Here is a 20,525-nt window from a genome sequence, read left to right as displayed (position 1 = left end):
ATACGCCGTATTATTGATAAAACTCCGGAGACTAGCAGAAACAGGGAAAAATTAAGGAGTTGTCGCATTACTGTGAAATGTGATACAATTGAAAATATGCATCGGATCATAAAAAAGACAAAACAAACTTACAAAAAAGGAAAATAAAAAAGCAATTCACAGCAGTGACTGAGTCAGAAAATGAGGTCCAAAAGTAAGAGAAATAATAATTATTCCAAAATCAATTACAATATTAATAGGGTGTAAAACGGTTCAGTGTTCTCAATGCAGGGTTAATTTGATATGAAGATAATGAAGCAGCTGATAATGCATTTCCTAAATACTGTTCTCCAAATGCAGACGCATTTCCAGCTGAAGGAATCCGTCCTGGTAATTCTTGTTGTTTGGCTTGGTGGTACATTAGGTACTCGTTACCTTGAGCAGCGGCGGCAGCAAATTGTAACCGAGCTTGCTCATTGGCCAGAAGAGCAGCTTGAACCGTTGCTTGATCCATTCCAAATGCAGATTGTTGCAACGCACTGGACTGAAGAGCAGCCGCATTGAATAGTAAAGGTTGCCCTTGAAGTTGTGCCAATGGATTGGCCGCGAGAGCAGCTTGTAGTTGGAAGGCATTTGGTTGCTGAATTCCAGAGATAAGACCAGCGCCTCTTCCAAGCAGAGATTGAGCAACAAGTGGGCTCCTCAGAAGAAAAGCTCTGTTCATTTGAGCCTGTGCAGCCATTGCGGACTGAGCCATCAGAGGATTCATAGTATCCAGAATTCCTGTAAAACTTATTATAAATTGTCCAACTAAACTGTTTTCTTACCTCCTGCTGGTTTTACTTTCTTTGAGTGTACACGAGCTGTGGCACAGTTCACTTCAATCTTTCTACCTTCGATCATCGAACCATGAAGTTCTTGACGTGCTCTCTCAGCATCTTGAGGTCTTTCCATTGTTACAAATCCGAATCCCTGCAAAAAAACATTGCCGAATTCAATTGATGTCGTCAAATTACCTTTGAACCACGTTCATTGAAAATAATTTCTACGTCAGAAACAACGCCGAACTTTTCAAACATAGTTTTAAGATCTGGATCTCTGAATCTGAATGGGATATTCGAGACGTGTAATCTTTTCGGTCCATCGGGTCCAGCTGAAACGTACATTTATGAATCAAGTATTTTATTTGGTTGGATCCCGCCAATTCGTCCCTCTTCTTTTGAATCATTCTGTGACAAGCATGATATCTACACCTTAGCATGACTACCTTGGTTACGTGAAATTAATTTCAATAACAAGAAAAAAGAGAGAAAAATAATACTGATTCCGTTGGCATGTTAATCACTTCTCTTTTCCGGTCACAATTCCGAAAAAACCGTTTTCTCCATGCATTTCAAGACGCTGAATGTAAAAGATGTAAAAGAGAACAGCACGAATAAAACTCAAGAAAGTTGCGATTTGGATCGGGAAAAGAAAAGGAGAGCAAGGCTTACAGCTAGTGCTGGGATCGGGCTGTGTGACGGCCGATGTGCCATTCGTTGGCCCGGCGGTCGTGACTGCAACCTGTTGCCCTTGTTGTCCCACAATCTGTGGACCGATCTGCGGTTGTCCCATTTGGGGACCCAATTGTGCTGCCTGTGCAGCAGCTGCCATATGCTGTTGAATCGAAATTTGCAAATCGTAGTCGCTGTTTGGATCGTCCTGTAAAACAAAAAGCGCTCATTCACAGATCATGCGCCTTAGGAAAATGTATCAGGAATCGCAGCTCTTTTCAATTCCAGAGCATGCCAAGTTCACAACCGTGCACATCTCATTATTGAGATGCAACACACCACCTCTCACCGTGTCTAAGGAGTTAAAATAGTTGGACACAAAAAAAAAGAATATTCTGACAAAGTGAAGGAATGAAGTTCCCAAATAAAGCGATTAGGGGTATAGAGAAAAAGTAGCACGTGTACACCGTTTTCATCTAGAATTTGGTAATACCCGAGAGTCCCTGAAACAAGTCACTTTTGCTCCATAGTCATCTTGAGTACGAAAATAGTGTGCCAGTTGAAACTATAATGAAACAGAAAAAAACTGGTTGCCAGTCGCGAAACATTCGCGAGTTGATATCGATAAGGGTTAGAAAAACTGATAGATAGAAAGGAAAATGGCTACAGTTTGAAATGATATGCACATATAATCACACACTTCATGACCATTTTGTTTTTTTTGAAGTCAAAAGCGACATTGGTTCTCGGACACGAAAAGTTGGGGGTTGGGTTATTCCGGTGCTTTGATCCCAGCTACGTATCCATTCATATAACACACACGAAATGTGAACGAGTGAGGGGTGAGAGCATGACAGTAACTTGGTAAGAGGGTAATTTGAACATACCTTGACTTTCGATTCTGTTGGATTCTCAATGTGATTGATCAGCGATGGGGCACTAGTTGCCAGCATGATGTTGTTTTGAGATTGGTGTGCTGAAAAACAATTTTATTTAATTAAAAATGGTTTAAATTGATAAGATAAGTTTGGAAAACAGTATATTGTAGTTAGAACTTGTCATTAGAATAAACGATATGCAGGTTGAGGCCATAGTAAATGAACGGCAAGTTTCCTCTAATTCCATCTCACATACGTATCTATGTTAGATCTAAAACAAGTGTTACGCCCGACAAGATCTATTTCTGATAAGCACCCGGTTACTATTTTCGCGGCTACGGTTGGAAGGAGGAATGAGGGAAAAACGGAGCGAGGATGGCTACTTTTTCGAGAATTTTACAAAGTTGACAAGTGTCTTTTATCTTCTTGCTCATTAAACGGCTCGCTTCAACGCGTCGTTTCATCAAGTAATCATTTGTTTCTCAGGACGCAACATTTTGAATGGGTTTCTATTCGGCCCTTTCCTATGGATCTAGTGTTGTATGGCCCACTTCCCATGTTGTATCAAGAGTTTGTAACAGAAACAAATTGTTCTCCAATTAAAACGTTTCTTGTAATTTTTCTTGATATTACGGAAAATGAACGGTGACTCCCCCAATAAATTGAACAAATAGCGCGGCGAATGAGTAAAAGAAAAAGTTGGAGTGTTGTAAGAAGATGATGAGAAGAAAGCAAACGAGCAAATACACAGTAAAGCTAACCTTTGAGAACAAAAAATTGAGGAAAGGTAAGTGGATGGCATGAGTACTCTCGTTCCTCTCTGTTCAACCCTCCGAACCCGACCTCATCTATGCAAATTCAACCGAGAATGAAGTGAAACGAAATGGAAGGGATGAGTAGAGTAGAGTATGAGACAATTACAGTGAAGTACAGCGGATGAGGGAAAATGGTGAAAACGAGGCGACGCATACAACCGAGGTGGATAGTTTTGGATTATGCAGGTCAGGTCCTCAATGACACGCGGGTACTTGCAAAGACCATTTCGAATTAGCGGTAGTGGTGGTCAGAAGATCGTAACCCACTGTACTTTCACTTGTATTCATTTTTAAGAGTGTTATACTAATTTCTGAATTCAACGGGTAAGGGGTAAATTTTGAAATATTCCTGACTCATTCAATAATTCTTTGCCAGAAAAATTTCAAAACATGTAATATTTTGAAATTTTGCCAGCAAGAGCCAGTTTCTCAAGAAAGAAATTCCAGTAGAGATTTCAGATAACATCATCAAAACACAATCCGACCGGAAAGTCATCAAAAAATCACTCAAAATAATATCAATTGCATAAATATCCGCTAACATTTCCGGAGTAACCACCGGAGTTATATTGGAAATAGAAAGAGATGTATCATATTGCCGAGGTACCTGAGAAGCGATAAAAATGAGACAGCCGGTTGTTATCAATAGAATAAAAACATTCGTAGTAGCAGTAATCTGCACCTCTTCTTAAATGGCTTTCTTTATGAGCTTTGATCATTGAAGACTAGCGCACAGCAAAAAAAACAATCATTGTGAATAATTAAATGTAAAAATAGAAATGCTGAAAAAAACGAAGAGAAAACGAACCTGCTGAAACTGCGAGTTGCTGTTGATGCTGTTGAACGGCAATCTGTTGTTGGGCTGCCAATTGTTGATACAACAGTGAATTACCCAGTCCAATCGGAATTTGCTGATTTTGTTGAGCTGCTCCTGAGGCAGATAGTTGATACAGAGTTTGCATGGGCAGTGCCTGAAATTGGAAAGAATAAGGTATAAACTAAAAAGAGTGGGGACAGTTAGAAAAGAGGAAAGAAGACAATTTGTTTTTTTAGTAGCTGGAGGAGAACAGAAAGAAGAACGGAGAATGCAATTCTTGAGCAATTATTGTGGCCCATAACATCAACAAATCTATTAACCGATTCACCATATGCCAAGAGTCAGACACATTTGTGAATCAAGGAATTGGGGTGTCTTACGAGGTATCATCACGTTTTACTATAAATGAACTATTCCACCTTGAGGAACAATTTACTCTTCTACCGCTGTTGTTTTTTTTGCTACCTCAGAAAACCGAACAAAAATAGGCCTGACCTTGCAGTTTTTTCTCTTCAATTTACTTTTTTCACTCACTCCTTTTACCTCTGACGATACCTTTCAATAAGAGAATGAAAGTTACCCTCAATTGGAGACGTCTTCGTTGGTCGGAAATGAACGGTGAAGAAGGGTTAGAAATATTATTAGGAAACGGATAGCATATGCTGATTGCCTTCTTGGCCAACATCTAATTTTTTTTGGGTTTTCGAGATGAGCCGTATGATGGAATAGTATAGGATAAAGAAGAATAAAAGAATACACTAGCGACGTTTTGGGGGAGCAGCTGCCATGCCTTTGGCGCAATTCAGGCAGCGCGAGGATGTGTGGGAGATGATTGAATTTGATAGGTTCGTTATGTGGGAGACACTGACAGAAAGACGAACGAATCTGGAGACGGGTACGTCTTGGAGGAGGTTCGTGCTCCTACCTAATATTATTTTAGTGTGCTCATTTCCTATTTCCTCCATCAATTAGTGACCATTTTATTCACTTTAACGGATATGACCTGCACCTGTGTTGAGATGTACTGACAACCTAAAGCGGAAAATGAAATAACGATGGCTACTCACCATTTTATGCGGGGCCATAAGTCTTACCATAAGGTATGTTTTCACGTTTACTACTAACTATCAAAACTGACCTTTGCAAGCCTGTTCCCGATGAGTCACAGGTTTTTTGTCGTTTTGTTTTTATTAACATCTTAGCTGCGGCTGATGTAGAAAACAGACAAGAGTCATAGGGCAAATGCTAACACAAGTTAAAATATGCTTTTGGTATAACTATACAGGCGTTGTAGTCAAATTGATCGCCCAGAACAATCAATCAATTGTTTTAAAATCATTAGTGCTTTCATAATTTATTGATCCGACTCATCAAAACTCCAGACAGCGGACTCCAAAGTTTAAAAAGCACTAACTCTCTCAGGGTGTCTCTCTCAGGTGACGCTTCTCTTCAAAATCCCAGCAAAACTGAACAGTTGTTAGAAAACAGAGTGACACCGGGTGTGAGAAGCTATTTTGTTTCGAATTCATTTCGTCCCTCACACATGATGTTTTGGACGAATCTACATGAAACACACGCAGCGGGTGGTAGCCAGATGAAAAATCGAGCGACGAGAAAAAGTCGAATGAAGCATCAGGAGGTAAAGAACGAATCAGTGGGATGAGATGGGCAGAAAGGGAACGACAAAAGTGGAACCAGATTGAAAAAAAACGAAGAATTGCGAAAGAAAAACGGGAGAAACTGGGGGAGACGCAACTATCAAAAATATATGTGAATGAAAAAAAGAAAGATGAGAACATGTGGTACGTATTGCCTCAAAAGAACAGATGTCTTCGTACCACGTTGATGAGAACGCAATTGGAAACAAAATGAGGAGAGAATGAGATCAGAAGATCTACTCAGGGAATGTGTGACAGTCATACAAGGGACCATTGCTTTAGAGGGAACGGATTTGAGTGTGAAGAGGTCAATTGTTGTGCAAAGACCGTATGCAGGTGACAGACAGATGAGGTGTGGGAACAGTAAGATTAGGTAAACCGTGTACTCTTTTTCTGCTGGTGTACTCAAGGAGATGGGCTACATAACAATTAGTTTCATACACAAAAACTGAAATCTCTCAATTTTACCAAAATTTGATGTCTGAGTTCCACCAGTTCAAAATTTGAATAGAAACATCAAAAAAATTATGTTTTGGCAGTACAAAAACTAGTATTTTCTCCCAGAAACTAATATTTCTTTCGTGTGAGTCGAAAACAATGAAAGAATGAAAGACAGAAGGTTCCAGAATATTCAAGTTGGTAAGGCTGCCTGACAAGTTGGCCAGTCTTTGGCTTGTTTTTTCCTGACACATTCCTTCTTCTTCTCATATTTGTTCTGATAGAAATAACCCCTTCCTTTTGTTATGTTCCGGTTAAGATATTATTTATCCTGTCTATTATGTATTCTTATTATTTCCTTTATTTTATTACAACCCTTATTTTGAACGTTAAAAATTGGAACATTTTGTATGAAAACAGCCAAATATGAGTATCTTAACGACTATATGTTTGCCTAGTTAAACATTTGCAAAATATTAAAATATTCTCACTCAAAATATAAAATAGATTGTTTCAATGTTTATAACTAGTTCCCAATACACCGAATCACTCATCATATGGAATCTATTGGTGAGAAAATTGTTTTCCACAACTTTCCCATAAAAGAGATAGAAACTGTAGGGATGAAAACAATAGTGACTTTGGTTGTCAAGTCCCTTTCAGGCAATCCTTACCCCCACTCCGCTAAACTTCGACTATCCAGTATAATTGTCGAGTAAATTGCGTGATATTCGTGTCTCTCTATGGGTCACTATTCATTCACAGGCTTTCCGCTTGTTTTAACTCCTATCGCCGCCCTGAATTCTGAATGTTCGGGATGTCTCAAATGTGTGCGTGTGGTTATATGTAGTTGTGTCAATGTTTCTGTTTCCTTTTCTAGCACAAATAAAAGGAAAGGGGGGCCATCTCACAACCATGTACTCATCTAATTATCGTTGAGTAGAGTAAAGCCTTTTTGCCCCGCTTCTTCCTATTGCCTTCTTCTTCTTCTTCTGCTTCTGTGTCGTCTTGAGCGCAATGAGACAGCGGACAGCTGCGAAAACATTTAAGAGAAGGTCTAGATGCGGTAAAACGAGATTTCTCACGCAATTTTATGGGAGTCGGAGGTTTTTCGGTTGGGTGAAATGCAAAATTAAAAGTCATGCGTGATACGGTAGCATCCAAGCAAACAAACGACGAGGATTCTGACATTTTCGATTATCCCTAGCTCACTATTCTCAGATTGGAGTCAAATGAGAAATGAGTTTTACGAGTAAAATGAAATTGAATTCAAAAGGGAAGCATAACCATTGCAAAATGAAAATTCGTATCTGCTCACGCGTAACCGATTTGCTCAGAAGTGCAAAATGGAACCAGATGCGTCTGGTGGACGCATTTGACCTGTTGGAACTTTTCAAAAAATGAACTTTTCCAGATGTCACTAGGTTGCATTTGTAACATTTTAAAACAGTCTGAGTCTAGGACCAAAGAAGTTTTTAGCGAACACAAATGTTAAGAAACAGAGAAAAAACTGCAAATCATGAGAAATTAGTAAGAAAAAAGGAACATACCTCAGAGCTCACTACATTCGGGTCACATGCATTGTGAGAGGCGTGAGTAGCAGTGCTCACCTCTTCGAATATTTCAGCCATGGTTTCAGAAAAGAATTAGGAACGGCTACAGTAACCAGTAGGGTGGAAAACTAGAAAAATAATTTTGTGTTGGAAGACCGGGACGAACTGGGGAAGTGGGAAGTGGATGGAAGACTGACTGACTGACTGAGAGTCGTGTCGTCGGAAACGGAATGGTTGGAAAGGGGGCAGTATTTATGCGCTGTGTCTGTATGTCACACCACAATTGGCCTCATCCAAAGAAGTGGCGAATCACGCAACACAACTCGGAGAGCTCACACGCCTTCTTCTTATTCTTCGTCTTCTCCGTCGGCTTCTGCTCCGGCTTCTCGTTTTTTTCTTCCTTCTGACAATTTGCCACAAATAAGGAGCAAGGGAAACTGACTTGGGCCGGACGGATAGCGGGACACACGACAGACACGAAGACGGGGCGGCGCGGGTTTTTACTTGTGTGACCACTTTGTCCGGAGATGTCGTCGAAAGGCTGTCTTCTTTCCAATGAGTTGTTAGTAGGGTCAACTGAAGACTACTGACTTCTGGGCGTTAAGAGCACTGACGAAGACGACGCAAAAGTGTGCTCAGAGGCACGTCTTATTAATTGAGAGGAAATAGGCGGAGCCCCATACCCGATGTCGTCTTCGTGTCCCTTTTCCTTACCCTCTCATGGGGCGACACACCCCATCTCCCGAGATGTGCGCTAAAAGCACTACCTACTAATCATATTATCTATTCTGGGTGTGGAAACTGTCACTTGTTTGAAGAAATATTGGGAAAAGCAGAGAAATTCAATAAATGAATAGAAGACAGTTTTTGAGAAAAAGGGATTCAGAAACAATAAGTTCTAAAAGAAAATAACAGTTCTCAGAACTTCCCACGATATTTTCTCTACTTACCAAGATTCTAACTCTACGAACGTTCTCAGACATGTGGTGAATAATGTATGGTCAGCCAACACGAATGAATTGAAGTCAAGCAGAGTGAACCAAAAACAAAACCAGAGCAAAGGGAGTGAAATTTACGAATGATTCGATGACCGGATTAGAAAAAAATGACGCCTCAACTCATCCTCACTTTTCAATTTTTGCTCATTCAATTCAACATTATAATGTTTTTCAAATTAGATTTTGTTAACAAAAAAGGAGCACAAAAGAAAAAAGAAACGCGATTCTTGTTTGATTTCCTGAGTTTGCCAGGGGTCTCCTGTCTCCTCACTGAATCAAGTGAGACGAGAGTATTCAGATTTCAAGATGGCTGTGAGAAACGCAATATCCAGCCAAGAAAATTTTTCCGGGCTGAATAACAAAAGCAGGACAAGTTGATGATGAATTCTCTTTTCGTGGAGCTTCCTACTGTAAGAAGCTTAGAAACATAATACTAATAAAGTGGGGAAGGCTAGAAGTGAGAAAGTGATGAATTATGAATGTGCCTAAATAAACTTGAGAATGACGAGTTGGAACCAAGAAGAAAATAAGAGAAATAGTAGTGCTTTGATTTGAAATAAATAAGAATGCCAGGGAAGAAAAGTGTAATCGAATAGGGGCTTGAGGGTGTTGGTTGGCACACTGGTTAATCCAAGAGGTCCACGTGAATTGAAATGAATTCACGGTCTTTGCTCGTGTGTGCTCATATATCCGTATCAAATCAGGCATACTGAAAAGAAGAATGGGTCCGCTCTAAAATAGTTTCGTGAGCTGCTTCCCGACGCGTCTTGCACATTTAATTTAAAATTTCTGAATTTTAATTTATATCTTGGATGACCAGGGTTGGGAGGTTTTGATGCCGATGCCTTTTTGGAATGTCACATTAAAAATGTTTCTTCTTTTCTTTATCCGGAATAGAATGGGCCCATCCGCTTTTTATGAGAAATGACAAAGTAAATGTGCATCTAGATACTGAAGTAAAGTAAAGTATCAGAAATGGATTTTTTTTCTGACTAAATGAATTAGAAATGTAGAAATGGAGAAGATGTTATAGAGACTCGTCACTAAATATCATCTTATAATTCTATGATTGATTTAGCTGCAATATTTGCAATAAAAATGTTTTAAATGTCATGTATTTGGTAGTCATACCTCACACTGAGAATACGCATGAAGGTACATTTGCAAAGGAGAAATTAGGATTCCAAGTGAAATCGAGCGAATAGTTATTATAAGAGTATATGGCCATATGCTCCACTTTTGCTATTATTCACCAAAAGTATAAATATTTCGAAAAGGAAATGAGAAAAAGAGGGGTTAACTTCCGTAGAAAGCATCACCGTTTTGTTGCGATATTTGATGTGTGATTTAACTGCTAGGATTAGAGAAAACGAATTTTCTGTGGTTGCCGCTGAATTTTCTGTTTTATAAACAACAATAAAAAGTCATCACAGTAAGAAACTGAAAAATGTTTTGAGAGGAACAAAAAATGTCGCCAAGATCACAGGAGATTAGACAAACGCTTTTTTTGTGGCGACGGAAGCGAAATCTACTGTATTAACCTAGACTTTGCGACCCCCGCACTTGAAACTGTCAGAAATGTCAAATAAGAAAACATTTTGGTAGCGCTTCTTTTGTTGATTCTATTCTGCTCTCCATACACAAATCTTTTTGCCCTCTTCTAACCATTCCGTTATTCTCACATCATCTGCCTGTCTTCATTGCCACTATTCGGACGCTAAACTTGGGATTAAGCGACATAAACATTAGGCACAAACACATACCCACTTACTCTTAAGCTTTTTCACTTGATGGGCGCGGGAAAGAAAACGGGAAAAGAAAGTGGAAGGGAGGGGGGACCCCAAGTAGTTAGTGGGAAGAGGACGAAGAAGATCTTTGTGCCGGTAGCTAGCTCTGGGTGGATTGAAGTGTTTGGGTAAGATAGTACTCGTTCTACCTCCTTTCTCTCTCCTTTCCATTTTTCTCTTGCTCTCGTTTAGAGTGAGTGCTTGGGAATATCTTGGATCGACAAAGTCAACATAAGCTCTGTGACAGTGTCGGCTCTCGAGATGTGCATCGATATATGTTCAATTGGTGGCCAGTATGTTTGAAGACGATGTGGATTGGAGAGAACCGAGAGAGGTCATGTGGATAGGTATATTGATCTCGACAAAAATATACATGAGACCGTATTACAATTTTCAAGTGTTTCCATCTTCTGTTGCTTTTAAACAAAATAAAACGGAGCAGTGAGCCGATTCGTGTTAATTAGAAGGTGGGGGTGTCCGATTTCGGCGGCTTTCAGGAAACACAGAAATACGATAAGTGGCTAGCAGATATCTTAAATTCATACGTATCACTTACATAAAGTTGTATCATGGGACTCTAGTGGGAATTTGTAATGGAAGACTAAAAAAATGTAGTCTTTTAGAAAATTACGAACATGGAAAGTAGGTTCCACCAAATATCTAAGCTACTACATTTCTCAGCATGTCTATTTTGTTTGTACCAATTGTTATGAGCCACCCACCAAAGCACCGGATAGAGGTTGTCTTGTTACGTGAAGAATGAAAACGCAATTCCGCGGAAAAAAACATTTCCGCTGACCCTACTCTTATTTTCAAAATAACTGTTATAAAAACACTTTTTGAGAAGTGTGTGACTACAAACTGTTCTGGCGAGCTCGGTGCATCCCAAGAGTGGAATTAAGATTAACATAAAAAGGTATGCAAATTTTGAATGCGCGGTTATTCACACGCACACTTTTCCACTATACTTCATTTACATGACTGGAAATTGGAAATTTTGGTGCGAAGTGGTGGTGTCACGTTTTGTGATCGTTGTCGGGGGAGGATCGTTGGAACTAACTAAAATTAGTCAGGGACTTGCTCAACTTTCTAGTGACAAAGTTGGGTAAAAAGTTGTTTAATTGAAGATGGAATATAATCATATCTGTTTCATAAATGATTCAACGAAATTGAGGCATAAACAACAAACAAAATTGCGCATTGAAATGTTTGTGGCTGTATAAAAGTTTAGTTTTTCTCATGATCATACTGTTTTTTGAATGAAAATAAAACAAATATTTTCAGAATATCAAAGTGTAAAACAAAAATCCCCAAAATGCTGGCTGGCCAGGTTGAGTTGATAATTTCTAGGTGATTATTCGTTGAATTTAGATTACTTATTTTTTTCTTTTCGCTGACCCTTCCACCCAAAACTAACTTTCTTGGTGTACTCTCGGTTAGAAACAACCCTTTTTTGCAGGAATTTATTTGAATGCGACCTGCTAACACCATCTAAACATTTGTTTCCAAACTTATATTTTTATATAGTTTCATATCCAGTCAGATTGTATTTTTATTTATTGTCGTTGTTTTCCAACATTATGAAAAAACCAGCCTGGCTGCTGCGCCTTCGGCGCTTCATCAGGCTGGTGTCTCCTCATTCACGTGGCCACCTTCTCTCAAACGTGCCCTCATGGCCGAATGGTCCAAGGCGGTGGTCGCTGCCCAAAGAGCGCAAGTTCGGTTTTGGGCCCGACCGCCTTTCTTTCTCATTTCTCAAAATTTGCGGACATTGGGACAGATGGACAAACCCCACATGCGTTTTATATATAAGAATGATATCAAACTCTTAGCGTTGGTCGAAAAAAACGCCATGTTTTCAATGTGAATGTTTGAGTTAATTCTCTTCGACACTAATCGTAATTGCATCCATCTGACAAGGGTGATGTGCTCCGCTATTTTTCTTTCAATTCGCGTCGTGCCGATAAAAATTGCCACCGATTGTGCCGCAGGGCAGGAATGTGGAATTAGTGCTACTTTGCGTTGTCTCGATGAGCAAGAAATAGTAAGAAGATGTGAGGTAATTAGAGCAAAGAATCAAAAACAAATTATGGAATTCTTTGGTCAAACTGCGATAGAATAGATCAAAGAGGGGAATTGAGCGAGTCAAATGCGGAATGTGAACGAGGATTGAAGGAAATTAAAAACAGAATTATGAATAGAAATTCTAAATCTGAACTATCGTAGTGAATAAGATTCCAGTCTTTGTTATTTTTAAGTGAAATGTGTTTTTTATTTGGAAATCTATTTGCATGACACTCTGTTTCCAAAAATATTGAATTTCATTTTTTTTTCGAAATCAAAAACTGACAAACTTATGAGTCATTCTCTCATGGCTTTATGGATTTTCCAGCATCGTTCGTTGTATCGTATACAAAGTAAGTGGACAACTTATGCTCTTGAGTTTTTACCAAAACGAAGGGCTCTAGTAAGACACTTGAGAATAATAGGATGTTACGCTGAACTAGAAAAAGTACTTACCATATTCGAGACATCGAAGTAGATGAAGTTTTGTTCCGTTATCATCCGTACGTTTTTTGAATCTGGAATACAAACAAAACATTCGAAACATCGAGCATTCTTGTATAGTTTCCCGTGCGTTTTTTTTGTTTTCCAAGGCTATGAAGGCTTTATATGGAACATAAAAATGATGAAGTGCAAAAACAACATATTCATGGAAAGAAGATAAAAACGGAGGATAGACAAAAATATTGGGCTATAATTAAAACAATTTATTTTAAAGACGTTCTGACCTTCCATGTAATCAGAAAAATAAGGAAGAGTTGATTCTCAATGCTGTGATATCTTTTTGACCGATCTTACAATGTTTTCTCAACTAACGTAATATTGTGAGAAAAAACCACCAAGTGACAAAAATCTGGAAAAAAAACTTGAGTCTAATACAAAATGCCGCTCTCAGTTCTTTTCAAAAAGAAGGAAAAATGTAACTTCAAATTAAAAGAGATATCATGTTTTCTTAGCTCCGTTTCATTAGGGAAAAACAGAAAAATAAGATATCGTCACAGACGCACGCTTCCCATTTCAAACGGAACAAACAAAAAAATTTATAAGAGGAATGAAAAAAATACACGACAGAATTATTAAGATTATTAAGATCAAGAAAAAGGCAGCCAAGTAATCATGGGAAAGTGAAAAGTAGATATTCAGTATTCAATGACCTGAATCGCCATAAAAAAGGTTCAGTACACTTCCGAATCTAATATGAATAAATAATAATTCAGTGAAAAGAGATAAATGGAAGCTTTTGTCAAAACAAAAAAGACCAGCCAATTTGCTTAGGAAGTCAAGAAACAGCCATAAAATATTATTGAATGAGACCATTTAAGTTATTTTCAGCATAGTGGAGTTATCGCTTGGGAATCCGTGAAAAGACCAACTTCCGTTATTCCAACTTGTCCGACATTCATTACTGCTGAGGTATTTTGCCATGCCACAATGTAAAACTGAAACAGAAATTGACTAGAAATAAAATAATAGAATTTCTTACGGTAGTTATTTCTCCTGGTAACAGGACAACTTCTTTTGTCCATTCTCTCGCAAATGGTTTTGCACTGTTTTCATATACATTCCAGAAGCATCTACAAAAAAGGTATCTAGTTTGGTCTGCCGATTTCTGACCTGTGAACTAACCTAGTTGCAAAGCCATCTTCACAAACGGAAAGGTACAATCCTTTTGTTGAGAGAAATTTGCGGAAGCTTAGGTAGGCGCCCGGTGCGTCGCTAATTGTGAACTCCGGCGCTTCCAGGACAAACCGATCGGCTGTTTTTCCTCGGGAAAAGCCAACAAAATTAGCGACCAAGAAAGGTTTCTCTGAAACAGTCAACATGATTGAAGTACAGGAAAGAGTACTGTTACCTTTTGAAGAATCTGGAGGAGTATGAATTCCAGTCAACTTATTTGCCACATTTCGTTTTACAGAAGTGATACGCCATCCAACCAAATAGCCTTCTCCGGAGGCACCTGTTCCAGAACGTTTGTAATCGCAAGGTGCATTATGTTGGTCCATCAAACATTGCAGAGACCTGAAAAAAATGTTTCTTGGCTCTTTCTTACTAAAAGAATTCAAATACTTACTGACAATCGTTGTCCACGCTTTCATTGAGTAGAATCAACTCATTTATTGAGTTTGATGCATTCACTTTAGTTGGTGCTGCTTGTTGTTTCACTTCTCGAGACACAAGATGAGGTTCTGGTGGAAAGTCTACAATACTTCAAGGTTTTCTTGTTGAATAAAATATCAAAGTTTACCTGGAGTGTCACCTGATACAACATGCTCATCATCTTTCACTTCTTTGCTGCTTCCAGATTTGAACAATTCAAGTTCCCTTCCTCCGATTTCCTTTACAATACAATTTTCCGGTTGATCAAGTTCCGCAAAGTATTCAATTTCATCAAGCAGAATCAATCCTCCTTCTGGTTCATTTTCGAAATTATACCCTTTCAGGACGATCTACAAAAATCTCACATAATTTAGAATCGGAAATCTTAATCCTGATTCATTACCACAAAAGGTTCCATTACTGGTGGAATACTTGCAATAATTGTATGGTTGTCGGTGGGAACGACAGTCATGCAGTTTTCAAGGTTTGCCTCCAGAACTTTTCTCGTACAAATATCAAGCTTCGGTTCACTTCCAATTGTTCTTGCTCGACTGAAAAGAATTGTATCATTGAAAAGTAATTCAACACTTTACACAAACCTTCTCCAGAAACGAAAACTCAATATGCCCGTAGATTGTTGACAACCAATTGCCAAAGACACTAATTGCCCATTTTGATGGGATGGGCGCGGATCGGATGCAAGTATCAAAAAGCTCTGATCTACAATGAACAATGTGATTTTCTCCTTTTCTCTGAAAAACAAAACAAACCAAAACTTCCAGGAAGGGACTGAGATCCAGTTATCAGAGCTAGTTTTGTGGGGTCAACATGGCCTTCTCCGAGAACCCAATCCAAATCATCTTCAATAGTGTTCTGCCAAGTACAGTTGAACGCTGACAAGCAATGCAGTTCAGCATCTTTTTTTGCGTAGTCAGAAGAAATACCGCGTTCCGAATACGCTCGTGCACGGACATGAGCACCCAAAAACCCTGGAAAATGTTATTTTCTAGTTTACATTCACAATAGTACTCTCTACCAGTATAAGATCCTTGATGACTAGTCTGTGCGCCACTGTTGTATTGTGTTCGGCACTCAGAACTATACCGGTAGGTGGCTACTGAGCAAGATCCTTGATTTGAAAGACACGAACAAACTAAAATGTAAAATCATTAGGACATGGTATAAATGAAGGTTTACAATTAAAGAAAATCTCATCGAAACATGTTTGAAAATAATTTACTCACCTTGGTCAATGTTGATGTACATTGAATATAGAAGTAGAAATATAGTATATTTCATTTATAGCTCATCGATAAGATCTTTTCACCATATCGGTTTAGAATCAAGAAACAGGGAGGTAAGAAAAAATAAGTGAAGTGAAAAGAGACCTCAAGCTTCACCTGTCCGGTTTGTAAATGACACCGAAATGAAAATAGACGGTCACTTTTGCAATTCACTTTTCTTTCGCTTTTCAACAAGTGGATTTATTGCACTTCGTCTTGGATGCGACGTTGGAAGAGGAATGGACAGTCTCGAAGACAGCTAATTATACTCTCTGCGTTGTGGCACCCACTTTCTCTTATAGACTTCTTCCTTATTATGCATAATATCCGCGTGCTGACCCCGCCCTTTGTTTCTTTTCAATTTTCCCAGTAAATCCGTACTCAACACAATTTCCCGTATAAGAAAATAAAGAACGATTTTATTTCTTCTTCTAATTATTATGCAAATTTAATCGGCTTATCATGATCTTTGGACAGTTTCTTTTGTGTTGGCAGACAGGGTTGATGATAGGTCACAACAGTTCCATTTTTGAATGCAACATTGTATCCGAACTTTGGGATGTTTGCACACGCAACACCAGTCCGACCATGAGCGTCTAATGCTACGATTGCTCCTAGAAAAATAAAAAAAATTTGGTTGAATTTATTTGGAAGATATGAATACCTGAAAACTTTGGATAGACGTCCAAAATTCTTTGAATCGCTTTGTGAGTAGCTTTAGATGGCTTTGTTCCAAGTTCCATTTGTGTGACAGTGTAAAAACTCGGTAAAAATCGCATCATCACATCGCCATCTCCAGTTGCAGCGGCTCCTCCGAATGTGTTGGCATATGCTCCAGCACCTGGAATTGGACTATCCCCTACGCGGCCAGGAATCTGAAATAAGAAACTGAATGAGACTAATCAAAATTTGAAGTTCACCTTGAATCGAGCCCCATTTGAAGATGTACCAGCACTAAACTTCTTTTCGAGATCAAATACTACCATTCCAATAGTGTCATGATTAGTTCTGTAATACAAAGTATAAAATAGTACCACTGTTCTATCGGTATCCCACTTTTCAACATTGTATCCAATCTCATTAGAACTGTATTCTCTCGATAACAACGGTTTTGGCTGGTAAGGTCCACAAGATGTACCTGGATCTGGTGACACATTCTGAAACATTCAATTTACAAACAAAGTTTTTCACAATAAAATTCACCTTCCAGAAATTTGGCTGACACTTTTGAACTTTCCAAGACTCAATCCAGGACTTTGTTTCATTTGTTGCCAATTCGGTTTCTTGAAAACCAATTGATTTGGCGAATTGTGTGGCCGACTCTCCAACCAACAAAGTATGTTTTGTGTAATTCATAATTCCCCATGCAACTTTGGCAGCATCACGAATTCTATGAAGATTCGCCACTGCACCAACTCTCACTCCATCTCTACAATGAAATCATGAACGCATTCAAAAAAGACTACCTTACGCGTCGAAAACCAATGAATCCAAACAGGTTTCACCGTTCTCATCTGGTGATCCTCCATATCCAACTGTTGTATCGCATTGAAGAGCCTCACAGGTTGACAATCCCTCCACCAAGCCGTACATGCGACCACCGGCCAGAGTAGCATCAACAGCTAGAACACACACTTTACAAGACTTGGAAAGATAGGGAACGAAAAACCTTTTTTGGTTGCTTTGGCAAACCCATCACTTCCCCAAGTAGTAATTACTACTGGAACATTTTTGTCATCAGCATTTACGAAAAGAATGGAATTTTGGGTTAAGAACACAAAATATAGAAGAAATCTCATTCTACCACAAGAAAAATGACAGAGTGAGAAACCACCAAGGAGTAGCAAAGAAGAGTAGATAAAATCAACCTTCAAATAAAAAGAAGATACACGACCTCAATATTTTTGATGATGCAGTCAACGTTCTTAGTTCCATCTGGCAACCCTTTGGCTACCCCGTTTTCACATCTGGTTAGGCCATATGTCAGAATTGTTTATTACTCGGTGGAAAAATGAAGAAAGAGCAAAGACTTGTGAGTAAGCGCTAGAATGAGAGTGAAAGACAATTGAATATAAATACTGAAGGATTACGGTTTATACATTCATAATTAATAAGTTATATTGATAATTTTTAGAATTTTAGCAGATGAGTTGTTGTCCTTTAGCGTCTCGAGCCAAGCGAATTGGTAGGAAACCAACTTCTCCCTTGTTTTCGCCAGCGTTTTCAGCAATGACGCGGAGCTGAAATTTAAGAAAAAAGTTATAAAAGTAGCTTACGGAGGCTAGATACCTCATAAGTTCCTGGTGGAAGTTTTGAACATCTGACATTCCACTTTTTGTTTTCTCTTAAACTGTCTCCCATAGTTAGTCCAGATTTCTTGTAGAAACAATCCATTTTGTCAGTGCAGACCGCAATTGAGAGACCCTCAGTGGCATAGTATTCATAAAAACAGAAATACACTTCTTCCAAGAGTGGAACGTTCAATGCTTCGGAGACCAATGTGTAACTACTGATATGAGAGTCGAAGAATGGTGCCACCAAAAACTTTTGAGCTGAAATAACCGACAGTAATACTCTAACACAAAAACCAGTTTGACTTTGATACCTGTTCCTGGTGGCAGGTTGATTCCGGTAAGAGGATTTGCCACCCGTCCTGATGTTCCAATTTCCCAACGGTTATTACCGGATGATCTCCAGAACTTGCAACTCAAATCAGATGGATTACAAGACAACGCCAAGCAACTTTCAAAGAGTGATGGGACAGATGATAACGATTCAGCTGACGTCAGAGGGGCTTGTGGTGCGGGTTGCGCTGCTGCTGGTTGGGGGACCGCTGAGATCACCGATTGGATATCAGCAGCTGGTTTTGGTTGTTGCTCCACTACACTGTTACTTTGAAGTGATCTCTGCAGATTGGCAATTGCAATTCGTTGTTCATCAAGGTTAGCAGGGAAACTTGCATCAATTGCTTCAAGACCGGGAATTCCTTCGATGCCCTTAAAGTCACGTTTGTTTTGATATGAAACATTTTCTAGACCGATGTTACCTTCAATGATCCAACCGACTCAGCAAAACTTCGTTTATCGTTATCATTGGTGGATCTAGATGGTGGATTTGAAATCAGTGTGGGATGACTATCCAAAGACTCTCCGTTGCACTTAAGTGATCCCTCTATCACAATGTCTTGAATAAACAAAGCTCCTCCTTCTTTCGCAATAAAATTATTTCCAGAGAACACAATCTGAATTCAGAAATTGCAATCTAAATTCCAGAATTTAGTTACCTGTGTTGGAAGGTTAGGGTCGTTGGGAGTTGGAATATCTGCAGACATGGGAACACCATTTCTGATCTCAAACTCATTGCAATTAATGAGTGGAAACTTCTCTTCGTTAGAATTACGGGCACAAACCTGTCAAGAATAGAACGTTTTCACATTATATTATTTCCTTGTTATTTTATGTTACCTGCAATTTTGGTTGTTCACTTGTTGGTCCCACTTTACTTCTCCATGCAGTGGCTGTCACTTTCAGCCCAGATGTCATACAAGGCAACGCATCGGAAATGAGTTGTCCACTTTCCCATCCATTTCTCGCCGGAGATGTTAGAGATCCAGCAGATTGGCCTAGAATAATAAATCATTCTGAGAACAGAAGTTGAAAATATTTGAGTACCTGGGAGATTTTGGACATCTAATGTAGGTAGAAAAGCAGCTGCTTGTGGTGATTCTGTTAAAGTGGTCCAATCAAGCTCCTCTTCTTGAGTGTTGGACCAACGACACTTATCAGCAAAAGAAACACAATTCAAAGATGACACTGAGCGGATCTTAAGAAAGTTTGATGATGAAAACTGAAAAGATGAAAAAATTCAGCAAACCTCATCTTGCTGCATAGCAAATCTTGGTTGCACAGGGTTTTGAGAAACAACAGCTGCAGCGCTACCAGCAGCCGCAGGACCTCTTTGAGGTTCAGCTCTAAATGGTCCAACTCTTGGGAATCCACCGAAATTGTTAAAAGGAACCTGTGGGGCATAGTACCCACCATATCCCGGACTATAACCAAAGAAAGGGTTCGGTAGACAAGAATGAGCTATAAAAATGAGATGAACTAATCAAAAACATAAAGATAGGTGAACTCACAAAAGTGTATAAACGACCAGACAAACGTCAGTCGCAGCAGTAGCACCATAGTAGAATACCTTTTTGTGTTAATCAAAACGTATCGACAGCACGAATAAATGAAATATGAAGTTCGGGCGGGCAGCTAGTATAATGTCATAAGAGGGGAGGCGCAAGCACAGTAATCCTCTCTACCTGATGTTACCACATTCTCGTTCTCTTTTCTCTCCTTTTTGCGATCCCTGATGGCGACGACGGCGCGGCTTTAGTTGCTCTACATTTTTTATCTCTTTTTCTTTTTCCGCCCAAAAACAGTATCGAGGGGTGGGGAAGTCTATTGAAAGAGAAAACTGTAAGTGAGGTGAGTAATAGGGCAAAGAAAACTGGTATGATGCCGTGGCAACATCATCAGGTAGGATTAGAAAGTTGATGGTTTTTTATATCTTCTGACTCATTGAATTTAAATTTGTCGAACAGAGAATCTTGGTTACGTAACTAACTAAAGCTTCTTTGTCCGAATCTTTTCACTTTTTTTTCACAAGGAGATGGCA

The 20,525-nt window shown here is 39.1% G+C and overlaps 4 protein-coding genes across 4 annotated transcripts; all 4 read right to left on the bottom strand.

The window, feature by feature from the left end:
* Window positions 1–232: 232 nt before the first annotated feature.
* GCK72_023904 (uncharacterized protein) lies at window positions 233–7,709 on the bottom strand (the record flags this gene model as incomplete). Its single annotated transcript, XM_053735614.1, has 8 exons — window positions 233–366; window positions 415–762; window positions 807–951; window positions 996–1,132; window positions 1,473–1,680; window positions 2,360–2,448; window positions 3,974–4,136; window positions 7,629–7,709. 8 exons carry the CDS (start codon window positions 7,707–7,709, stop codon window positions 233–235), a joined length of 1,305 nt encoding a protein of 434 aa, XP_053579180.1.
* A 6,099-nt stretch (window positions 7,710–13,808) lies between these two features.
* GCK72_023903 (uncharacterized protein) lies at window positions 13,809–15,843 on the bottom strand (the record flags this gene model as incomplete). The annotated part of the gene is made up of 11 exons (XM_053735613.1): window positions 13,809–13,919; window positions 13,964–14,054; window positions 14,107–14,287; window positions 14,333–14,499; window positions 14,552–14,678; window positions 14,726–14,927; window positions 14,981–15,128; window positions 15,177–15,297; window positions 15,348–15,566; window positions 15,614–15,730; window positions 15,822–15,843. The coding sequence occupies 11 exons, from the start codon at window positions 15,841–15,843 to the stop codon at window positions 13,809–13,811; spliced, it is 1,506 nt and encodes a 501-aa protein (XP_053579179.1).
* Window positions 15,844–16,298: 455 nt separating this feature from the next.
* On the bottom strand, window positions 16,299–17,659 carry GCK72_023902 (uncharacterized protein; the record flags this gene model as incomplete). The annotated part of the gene is made up of 7 exons (XM_003109532.2): window positions 16,299–16,474; window positions 16,525–16,735; window positions 16,781–16,868; window positions 16,917–17,017; window positions 17,064–17,289; window positions 17,332–17,482; window positions 17,530–17,659. 7 exons carry the CDS (start codon window positions 17,657–17,659, stop codon window positions 16,299–16,301), a joined length of 1,083 nt encoding a protein of 360 aa, XP_003109580.2.
* A 339-nt stretch (window positions 17,660–17,998) lies between these two features.
* On the bottom strand, window positions 17,999–20,044 carry GCK72_023901 (uncharacterized protein; the record flags this gene model as incomplete). The annotated part of the gene is made up of 9 exons (XM_003109476.2): window positions 17,999–18,100; window positions 18,150–18,412; window positions 18,466–18,856; window positions 18,907–19,101; window positions 19,144–19,269; window positions 19,325–19,482; window positions 19,532–19,682; window positions 19,734–19,945; window positions 19,996–20,044. The coding sequence occupies 9 exons, from the start codon at window positions 20,042–20,044 to the stop codon at window positions 17,999–18,001; spliced, it is 1,647 nt and encodes a 548-aa protein (XP_003109524.2).
* Window positions 20,045–20,525: the final 481 nt, after the last annotated feature.

This window comes from Caenorhabditis remanei, chromosome X (assembly GCF_010183535.1).
Source record: "Caenorhabditis remanei strain PX506 chromosome X, whole genome shotgun sequence".
Taxonomy (NCBI): domain Eukaryota; kingdom Metazoa; phylum Nematoda; class Chromadorea; order Rhabditida; family Rhabditidae; genus Caenorhabditis; species Caenorhabditis remanei.
The sequence above is the reverse complement of the archived record's forward strand: the minus strand, read 5'-3'. Positions and strand labels throughout refer to the sequence as shown.